The sequence below is a fragment of the Bos indicus x Bos taurus genome, chromosome 17 (assembly GCF_003369695.1).
Source record: "Bos indicus x Bos taurus breed Angus x Brahman F1 hybrid chromosome 17, Bos_hybrid_MaternalHap_v2.0, whole genome shotgun sequence".
In the NCBI taxonomy this organism is placed as follows: domain Eukaryota; kingdom Metazoa; phylum Chordata; class Mammalia; order Artiodactyla; family Bovidae; genus Bos; species Bos indicus x Bos taurus.
In genome coordinates this window covers 1,421,410-1,431,703 of record NC_040092.1, presented here as the reverse complement: position 1 = coordinate 1,431,703, position 10,294 = coordinate 1,421,410, and the positions used below count along the sequence as shown (strand labels likewise).

At 65.7% G+C, this 10,294-nt stretch overlaps 1 protein-coding gene across 2 annotated transcripts in view; it reads right to left on the bottom strand.

Moving 5' to 3' along the window:
- Positions 1-1,701: 1,701 nt before the first annotated feature.
- The window catches only part of BCR (BCR, RhoGEF and GTPase activating protein), an 86,496-nt gene continuing 77,903 nt past the window's right edge, over positions 1,702-10,294 (bottom strand). For both annotated transcript variants that reach the window (XM_027566143.1, XM_027566144.1), the window contains exons 17-23: positions 8,857-8,916; positions 7,678-7,787; positions 6,401-6,540; positions 5,807-5,941; positions 5,021-5,126; positions 4,533-4,695; positions 1,702-4,266 (exon numbers count right to left, since the gene is read on the bottom strand). In XM_027566143.1, coding sequence (XP_027421944.1) covers positions 4,177-4,266; positions 4,533-4,695; positions 5,021-5,126; positions 5,807-5,941; positions 6,401-6,540; positions 7,678-7,787; positions 8,857-8,916 — 804 coding nt within the window. In that variant the 3' untranslated portion in view covers positions 1,702-4,176. The remainder of the gene's footprint in view (positions 4,267-4,532; positions 4,696-5,020; positions 5,127-5,806; positions 5,942-6,400; positions 6,541-7,677; positions 7,788-8,856; positions 8,917-10,294) is intronic.

Here is a 10,294-nt window from a genome sequence, read left to right as displayed (position 1 = left end):
CAGTGGTCTGGCTGAACAGGCCAGAGAGGCTCCCAGAAGGTCTGTCCCAAGACACGTGGCCTGTGATACCGGGACACACGGAGGAGCAGCCCTGCCCCCGCCGCCCACAAGCAGTCTCCCTTCCCAGCCTGGGACATCTCAGATGCAGCAGGGCCCCGTCTTACGGGACCATGACTGTGGCCGCCTGCCGGCCACGCTTTGCCTGCTGTGGGCTCCCCGCCCCGGGGTGATGCACGGCCCCCATCCTGCCCGCTGACCCAGGGCAATCGCTCCGGGAGGCCGTCTGGGCCTCAAGAGCCGCTGTGTCTGTCGCCCCTCGCTTTTTCTATTTATCTTTTCAGAGCTGTTGGGAACAGCCCATCATTCGCTCCATCATGGAAATAATTCCTTTTAAGGCCACTGGGGCCTTCTTTTCTTTTTTGGGGGGCTGAGGGGTATACAGGCTCTCCTGAGGTCTCTACACAAAATACTGCCCGTCTTCATCAGCCCGGGGTACGTGCGTGACACCAGGCCTTGGCTCGAGGCCAGCACGGTTGACCACGTCTAGCGTCTAGACGGAGAGAGGGAGCTGGCCTGTGGGGAACATGGAGACATCGCGTCCCCAGCCTGTCTCTGCTCTTCAAACAGCAGAGACAGCGGCGGGGGGCCTCCGTGCAACCTCCGTTTACCCATCTACCAAGCAAAGGGATCGACTCCGAGGGTCTTTGAGGTCTAAGGCCTCAGACCCCACAGCAGTGAACGGTCGCACTCCCTGGCCGTGCCACGGGCCTGGGCCGGGCTGGACAAAGCCCCTGCTCTCAGCAACAGTGGGGAACCATCAGCTTGTCCCCAAATCGATTCCTCATGAGAGAGGTGTTGGAGCTTTTCATCAAAGGTTTTTGAATAGGACCTGGAAGGCAGGAGTAGAGAGATACAACTAGACTTGCGGGAAGACTCCCCTGAGGGAGGGAATGGCAAACCACTCCAGTATTCTTGCGTGGAGAATCTCACGGACAGAGGGGCTGGGCCTGGCGGGCTACAGGCCAGGGGGTCCCAAAGAGTCAGACACAGCTGAGCATGCACGCACACACAGAACTGCCTTTCGGGGGCCAGGTCCGAGGTGGGGGGCCCGCGGTAGCCCTTTCCTTGTCAGCAGGCGTCAGGAGGGCAGCAGCTCAGCGTCCACGCGGCTCCGCAGACGCCAACCCTCACGCCTCAAGGAAGGCGCCCCGGAGGAGCCTCGGGGTGACGTTGGCAGATGTCAAGGACGGCGATGCAGGTCCCCGTGGCTGTGGCCCAGTTTGTCCCCACCTGGCATGCCCATCTCCACGGGGGCACGGCTGCCCTGGACACTGGGTCGCTTTTTCTGAAGGCAAGGCTGGCGGCAGCTAAGGGGCCCCACGCCCCGCGGCCAACAACCCAAAGGCTGGGCCCGGGAGCACCAGTGGAACCCAGAGGCTGAGGGGCTCGGGCAGGGCTGGGCTGGGCGAGGCTGGACACCCGCCCCCGGCACTGGGCAATGCCCGTGTCCCTGCAGCTGTTCACCCCGAACCAAAGGCCCCGCGCTCGGCAGGGGGGCCTCCTGGCTGCCTGCCTGTCCACTCCACCTGCTGCTGCTTCCAGCCCCAACGCCCACCCCCGCCCTGACCCATCGGCCCGTCGGGGCGCTCCTGGAGCCCCTGGTCCCGGCGTTTCTGAAGCAGGCACCACCACAGACACAAATTGCCTCAAGGAACTTTAATGAAAGTGTCAGCAGTCTTTCCCTCCCCACCCCCAGTGGCGGGAGAGACGGCCGAGCTGGAGCTCAGACACGCGGCTGCCTAGAGACCCACCACCAGCCCCAGCGTGTGGCCGGGCTCCAGATGCAGGCCCCGGGCAGCGAGGTGGAGTCCGGCCACCGAGCCTCGTGTAAGGTCACATCCGGCCCCCAGGCGGTCACCCGCCCGCCAGCTTCGCTGACCGTCAGGGCCGGAACGTCAGACGGGCGACGGGGATGCCGGGGGACTCAGAGCGACCGCCACCACGGTGGGCCGGTGAAGGAGCGCCTTGACGGCCGTGGAAGAAACAACAGTCATCCCACCATGCGACGGCGCGCATCCTAAGTAAAGAAAAAGCTCGAAGAGGGGAAAGAGGCGCAGCAGGGAACCGGAATTGGCACAGACGCTGAGAGACCGCTTTCCAGTTTCAACGCGATGGACGCAGATCACGAAGGCTCCGGGGGAACAGAGACCAGGCCAGGGCTTTCCAGGCAGAGCGCGTCCCCCTCCCGCCGCAGGGCTGGACGGGATGGGAAGCCAGGGTAGAAGAGGTCGGGGGCTGGAGGCTGGGAGACCCACCGAGTCCAGAGAACATTCGGGACAGAGGACACCCCCCCGACATCCGCTACACCCTCATCCCCAGGGGGACCACGGCTCTCCCCACGAGACCAAAGTACAACTCAATAAGTACAGTACGAGGACGTAAGACCTTCGAGTGGCTTCTGTTTCTGTCCCCCGTGTCAGCAGGTCCGCGAGCAGACAGGAGGGGCGTGTGGCCCCACGTGCCTGGAGCTCCTGCCCAACAACACGATGGGGGAGAGCCTCCCGCCCCACAGGGCACACGGGACGGGGCCCGGGCAGTGCCCCGCGTGACTGGTCTAATCGCATGACAAGCAAACGCCTTTTCCTGAGTCGTGCCTCCGCTTCCCTCCTCTGTTCAGCGCATCCTCTCTTCCCACAAGTCCAGCCTGGAAGCTTTGCCTGTTTCTTTTCTCCTTGCCCCCGACCTTCTTAGAAAGGAGCGATGCAATTCTTCACAGACGCGCGTGTTCAAAATACCTAGAGGTGCCCCCAGTTCTGTCTCCTCTAAGTCAGATGGTCGGGAGGGTAACCAGCCACGTGCTGGCTTCAGCACAGGGGCGTGGAGTGTGTGAGCAGGGCGGGGTCGGTCCCTCTACCTGCTCTGGGGCGGGCGCCCCCACCTTCAGCCTGTTCCCAACCTCCCCCCCAATTCCGGGTGCCCAGGAGACTTCCGGAGCAGCTCCCGATGGAAAGAGGGCTGGCGCGTGGAGGAAGACGAGATGCCGCTGTGGACACCGCTTGTCCACAGAGTACATTCTAACATCTTAGTGGGTATCTGAATCTTCTTAGGAAAAAAAAAAATTAGAAACTGTATAAAACTTAAAAATATTCAAGTATCAAAAAGCTATCCGGATCAAAGTTTAAAACAAGCTGTCGGCAAGTTGCCACCGCCACCAAGAGAGGAAAACCTTTACAAGAGTCTGTGGGGCGCGTGTGGCGAGGGGGCGCAGCCCATCTGGGTGTCAGGAGCTTGGGGGGGCCGGGGCGTGATCAGGGGAACGGGAGGGCAGGGGGCAGACGCGCCACGGGTCGGAGGAGGCCGGCCTTCTGAGCCGACGGCGACTGTGCGTCCCACGGGGCGGCGCGGTCTTCTGGACGGTGGGCGGGCCCGCCCTCCCCCGACGAGCGGCGGTGAAGTGCGCAGCCCGGGGGCTCCCCTCCCCTGGTGTCCGGGCCCTGCGCGTGACACGGGTCGGTGGGCGGCTGCCCACGAGATGGGAGGAGACAAAGCAACGGAGGACCGAGCAGGAGGGAGACCCGTGTCTGCCGCAGAGCCTTCTGCAGAGAAACAGAAGCCAGCAGGTGAACGGGGTCAGGCGCTGCACGGTGCAGGCTCGGCTCCGCCAACCCGGTTACAAAACAGGCGTCAGGCGTTCTGATCTGGGAAACCGACGCGCTCCCACCGCACCGGAGGCCTGGCCCCGGGCGTGAAGCGGCGGCGGCGTTTATTCAGGTCGACGACTCGCGGGTCAGGGAGTCCGCTCCTGCCTGCTCGCTTCGCCGCGAGATGCGCAGGTGACCCAGGGGAAGTCTTTCAACGCTCCCAAGTTAGGTTTCGTAACCACCGCTTCCTCCGCCTGGTCCCGCCCAGGCCCGCGACGGGCGCCGCGCTGGCTCGGGGCGCCCTCTGGCGGTGGCGCGGACAGTCTGAGGCCGGCGCGGCGCCCGCGCGGGCGGGGGCGGGACTGCCGCGGCCGCTTCCGCCAGGGGTCGCTGTCTCGCGGCAGCAGCGTGGGCCCGCGGTGGGGGGGCCCAGCGCCTCCTCCAGGAGGGCAGCTCCCGCTCTGTGGCTGGAGGGCCCGTGTCCCCGGCAGGGTCCCGGGCCGTCCTCTGCTCTCTCGGGGCGGGCCGGGGGCCTCTAGACTTCGGTGGAGAAGAGGACGCTCTGCCTCCTGCTGTCCGGGGCGGGGATGGCCTCCAGCTGCAGGAAGTACAGCAGCACCTGGACCTGCGGGCGGAGCGGGAGGGGCCGGCGGCTCAGAGCGGGGGAGCCCCCCACCCCGGCGGGACCCGGGCCCCTCACAGCAGGAGGACCGCCAGGTGGGGCAGGTCCCGGGAGCCCCAGCCAGGAGCAGAGGGCGGAGCCGCGGCCCTGTCCGCAGACCTCGGCCACCTCCCCTGCGCGGCTCGGTGGGAGCCACTGCCAGGACACGGGGGTTCGGGGCCGGCAGGCAGGGGCCACAGGTCCAGGCCAGGTAGGCGAGGCCACCGTACCTGGGACATGACCTCCAGGGACCAGCTGTCGGTCATGGAGATGGCCTGGCTGGGGTTGGCGGGCGGCTTGTTCTCCTTCTCCGAGGGCCGGAGCAGCGTGGGGCCGAACACCGTGGCGAGGTTGTGCAGGGACATCTTATTCACCGTCTCCTTTTCCGCCACCCTGTGGGGGGTGGGGGGAGAACTGCCGTGACACCGCCTGGGGGATGGGGGCGTGGAGGTGGGCGGGGACTCCTCCCCAGCTGACGCACCCTAGCCGGGATGCAGAGGGCTGGCGGCCCGCAGGGGGGAGGCAGGGTGCGGAGGGGACACCCGAGCCGCGGCTGGCCACGGCGCAGGGGGACGCGGATGACGGTGGTGCTGCTACCCGGAGGGGCACCCACAGATGGGGGAGCACCACAGAGGGAAGGCCCCGGGTGCCGGGGAGTCTGACGGGCGCAGGCGACCCACCAGAGCCCTGAGCACCCCAGAGGGGGGCTACGGGCTACCTTTTCAGGTGTTCCAGGAGGAAGAGGAAGGTGAGCAGATTGGCTTCCGGCAGTGACAGCAGCAGGTTAAGCATGCAGCTCTCCTTCGCCACGGGGTCCGAGAGCGCTGCGGGGGGTGGGGGGCGGGGGTTACTTCTCACAGTCATGACCCGGGGCTGGAAGGCGCCCCCAGGGCCCGGGCCAGTCACCGTTCTGCCTCCCACGCTGGCCCCCGGTGAGGGCCCTGGGTGCGAGCCTGGCCACCCTGGACGCCTTTTCTGAACCTCAGAGTGGTGGATGGCACCACAGGGACCAGTGGCGGGGGTGCCGGGCACAGCTGCCCTCCCGGCCCCTCGGCCCTTCCCACGTCCTGCTCAGGGGAAGCGGGGGCCACAGACCCCCCATCACATGAGCCTCTGCACCTGGGTGGGGGTGGGTGAGGGCAGGTCCTCTGCTGAGCGGCCCTGGGGCGGGGGGCGGGTGCGGAGGCTGCAGCCACCCCGAGTGCCAGCGCCCCCCACCCTCCAGGTGGGCCTGGGGTCAGGGTGTACTCGAAGGCCCTGACCGAAAAGCCAGCGTCTGGGGCCAGTGAGGAGGACAGCGGCCTCCAGACCCCACACTGGCGTGTCCACAGCGGCGGCCCCCCTCTCGGCGACCTCCAGGGAAGAGTGCGGAGGTCAGCCCGTGGAGGGCTCCCAGGGCGGCTGGGTTCCTGGTCCCCCACCACTCGCAGAGTTTCTGCTGAAACTCAGGTTTCCTCCCACCAAAGGCAGACAGGAAGGGGGACGGGAGACGCCCCGCGCTCACCGATGCCCTCGGCGAAGTTGGGGTAGAACTCGTCGGTGAAGAGGGGCTCGGGCAGCTCGCGGAAGTAGAGCTTGAGCGTCCCGGCGATGGCGTTCACGTCCATCTCGCTCATCATCACCGACACGTCCTTGTTGTCTGGGGAAGAGCGTGGAAGTGGAGCGGAGCCCGCCGCGGACCCCGAGTCGGCTCCACCCTCTGAGCCCCAGCCGCCCGTGCGGGTCACCTGACGGCAGCTGTAACTACGGTGGCGGTGACTCCCACCCCGCGCCACACCTCCAGGGCAGCAGGCCCCCGCGGAGGGAGGAGCAATCCACCGAGGACGACCCTGGGGTCCCCCCCCCACATCTGGCAATCGGGGCCGTTCCACCAGCTTCTTGGCACCAGACTAGCTGACCCCTGGGCTTGGGTCACACCCACCCCCGGGGCGGGGGTCAAGCTGAGCCTCCGGGGGTAGAGCAGGGGGCCGCCCCATGGAAGCCCCTGGTCCGACTTGGCAGGAGCCACGCGCGTGGTCAGGACGGGTTAGGAACAGGCTTCTGCGGAACCGCCCTCCCCAGTGGCGCACGCACCGCGCCCACCCGCTGAGACACTCACTGACGTCAAAGGCCGCCTTCAGGGCCTGGATGTCCGTGGCCACTCCGGACACGCGGTAGATGCCCACCTCCTCCATGCCCCGGCGCTCGATCTCCTCGACACACTGGCGCACGATGTAGGGTACCTTGGACCGCTCCCTCCTGCAGGGGAGGGGGAGGAGGGGGGCCTCAGCGTGCGGCAGCCCCGCCCCCTTGCCCCTCAGCACGGGAGCCTGCCGTGTGTCCCCCTGGGCTCTGCGGTCTCACGATCAGCACTGCCTCCATCTCATCAGGGTCTTTCCAACAGTCCTGGTGGGCTGGACACCCTCCGAGCACACCCGCCCTGGGGGCTTGGTCGGGAGGCCTTTCTGAGCGAGGTCGGCTACCGGAGGTCAGTCTGGACTCCCCGGGCCCTGGGTTAACGGGCAACGGACAGCAAGGGTCCTGGGAAGCGGTCTGGTCTCTGAGTTGGGCGGGGGTGGGGGGACTCCTCCAGGCCTCAGGCAGAGGTGAGCCCAGCGCCCGGCAGGCAGCCGGGCCAGAGGACGGAGTCCACGGCACCGCTTTGCCCCTGCGCTCAGCTTGGAATCCTGTGAAGCTACCCCTCTCTCTTCCGCGTCCTAACGGGACAATTCTAGCCCCTGAAGGCAGGACGCCAGAGTAAGAACTCTTTAACTCTTCAGAGTAAGAACTCCGTCTGGAGGGTTGGTTTAGTCTAGTTTAGCAACTGGATCCAGGACCCAGCAGAGTCCTGTCCCCAGCCCCTCTCATGAGTGGTACTCATTCGGGGGTCCCTGCTCCCGCCCAGAGCCTCCCGGAGGAGCTGGGGGGACGGCTGGGGTGTAGCCGGGGGCCAGGCTGTAGTCAGGTGTCCTGCCTGACCACCAGTGAGGTCAGGGCCAGGCCAGGCTCCAAACCGGGGAAAGTGGATTCCGGAGGAAGCGGCTGTGTCCCCAAGGCCCGCCCTGAACCTGCACACAAGTGTCTCCTGACGACTGACCCGTGACGCGCCGGGGGCAGGACAGGAGCTCGGATCCTGACAAATTCCAAGGCAGGGAAGGGAACCCTGGCGAGCCCGGCTCTGGGGGCAGCACAGGCAGGGGGCTGGACAGCCCCGAGCTGCTGGGGACTCGTCCGTGGTCAGCTCGGGAGGCAGCCACGCACAGAGTGCTCCACAGGCCTGTGAGGGGCGACCGTGCACAGAGAGGGAGACCCATACCAGGTCCGTCCTGCATAGACACGCGGGGAGGGAGCACCCTCCGCCCCCGGGGACGAGACGTGGGCGCCCAGGCCACTCACTTGGTGACCACGGCGATCCTGACTCCGAAAACGCCTGTCTGTTTTCGGGAAGGCATCCTCTTCAAGCTGAGTTCCCTGCTGGTGAACTTGATTGACAGCTTCACTTCGATCTGCAGGGGAGGCAGGGGGCACGACCCTCTCAGCCTTCTGGTCCTCAGAGCCAGCTCCCAGGGCCCCGCAGGCTAGGGTCCAGGTTGGGGGCGGGCCCTGGTCCAACTCAGTGGCAGCCGGGAACAGCTAGGGCCGTCTGAGGACCCGCTTCTGCACAACCTCCCCCCAGGACCCTGTGGCTTCTGCTTCTCATTTAATCCTGATTAAAAAGAACGATGAGACTCCATGTTGCATGGCAGCCTGGATGGGAGGGGAGTTTGGCGGAGAATGGATCCACGTATCCATATATGTATCCATCGACTCAATGGACATGAGTTTGAGCCAACTCCGGGAGTTGGTGATGGACAGGGAGGCCTGGCGTGCTGCAGTCCATGGGGTCACAGAGAGTTGGACACGACTGAGCGACTGGACTGAGATGGACATACACATGCGTGTGGCTGAGTCCCTTCTGTGTTCACCTGAAACCATCACAAAACTGTCAGCTGGCTACATCCCCAGACAAAATAAAAAGCCAAAAAAAAAGACACTAGAGAAAATGTATAGAGAATGTAACAAAATGCCACCGATCGCCTATCAAATGTTGGCACTGTGTCCTGCATGCTAACTCGCTTCAGTCGTGTCTGACTCTGTGCGACCCCAGGGACTGCGGCCCGCCAGGCTCCTCTGTCCATGGGGCTCTCCAGGCAAGGATATAGGAGTGGGTTGCCACGCCCTCCTCCAGGTATGCCCTACACGCCCAGAGCTTTTCTGGTGAGCGGCGGTGCTTTTTCTTAAGGTCTCAATTCTTACGGGGCACTGGAGTCTAGTCAGGGGTCTCAGTCTCTATGGGCAAACCCCAGGGTCCAGGCCCCCTCCATCCCCATGATGCCCCTGAACCCCCACTTGAGGAGGGACGCCCAGTGCCTGGCAGGTGACCCGCACTCCAGCCACAAGACTCTGGCCTGCGTGGACTCGGGCCCGCACGCTGTGGTTTCTCTGCCTCCTCCAGCCCCGAGGGTCTCAGCAAGGACTGGCACCACCCCAGCCCTCTGCAGGAAGCGGGAGCTGGCACAGCGCGGGGGCACGTACCCCGTTCATGGCGATGGCGGTCCGCTGCCAGTCTCTGTCCTGCAGGGTCTGAGGGTCCAGCTGAAAGCAAGGCGTCGTGATTACCGGGAGCCCTGGGCGTCCGGCAGGCCTGGCCGGGCAGCAAGCCCAAGCCCGCGACTCCCCCACGTCCAAGCAGAATCAGCGGCAGGCCTCGGCTGGCACTTCTTCAGGGGCCAAGCGGGGTCCCGGTGGAGGGCCCGCTAGAAAAGTCCTGGGGCCAAGCGGGGTCCCCATGGAGGGCCCGCTAGAAAAGTCCTGGAGCCTCAGAGCCCTCCTGCCCCCAGAGCCTCGCGGCCTGCAGCCCAGGCTCAGGTGGGGGCAAGTCAGCGACCACTCAGGCCCTGCACCCTGCTCCCCCGGGAACCCTCCCTTCCCAGTGGCACTCACGCCCGCCCTGGCAGCCTTGGGGGCTGGGAGCTGTTCTGCTCCCCCACCTCCCAGCATCACAGGGGGCTTCACACAGCTTGGAGAAGACTGGCCAGTCATGTAGGCGACACTTTGGGAAGCCTGGTTTCAACAGCATCTTCTTCTGGGGGGTGGGAAGGTGTGCTGTGTCATCTAAGAGCTGGGGACCCTGTCTTCCCCTTAGTGTGGCCCTCTGGCATGGGGGCCTGTGCAGGCGGGGTCTTTAGACCAGGCCAGGCCACCCACGGCGGGGCCTCCCCTTTCTGGGAGGTTCTTGGGGCCACGCTCTGGGGCGGTGGGGACCCTGGCCTGTGGGGCGGGTATGCGAGCAGAGAGCCGGCACAGACCACTGGCCCGTAGGGCTTCCCCGCCCCCAGCTATGGTCACACCTCCTCGGAGGCACCTGCGGGCAGGGGCAGGAGGGCACTCAGGGCCCTCGCAGCTCTGGGGCGAGTGGAGCTCCCGGGTCCCAACCAGGCCAGGTGTGGCGGGAGCAGGGAGGCGCCGGTGTCCTGGCCACCCAGGAAGCCAGGGGGCAGGCTCAGTGCCCCCTGCTCCTAAGGAAAGGGACAGGGTCCCTCCACTGAGGCAGTTTTATTATTTTAATTAAAACAGAAACTTGTCTAGCCATGTTGTGCAGCGTTTGGATCTTAGTTCCTTGCTTAGGATCCAAGCCTTGCCCTCTGCAGTGAAGTGTGGCATCCGAACCACTGGACCCGCCGGGGCATCCCTACGGGCAGCTTTAAAAGGGGAGACAGAGCAGCTTCTGGTTCCCTCCAGAAGCCGGCGACCCCTGGGCCCTTCTCCCCATCCCTCCCCTCCCCTCCTCTTCCAGAACTGAGACCAGCACAGCCAGCAGGGGACAGGGTTGGGAGGCGGGGGGACAGAGCCCGGACCCTGCCTGGTGCCGCCCACCCCAGGGATCCCCGGCCCCCGCAGGCCCACCTTGCCCTTGCGCACGAGGCTTCGGATGTGGGTCCACAGGGCGGTGCCGCAAGCACACACGTGCTCC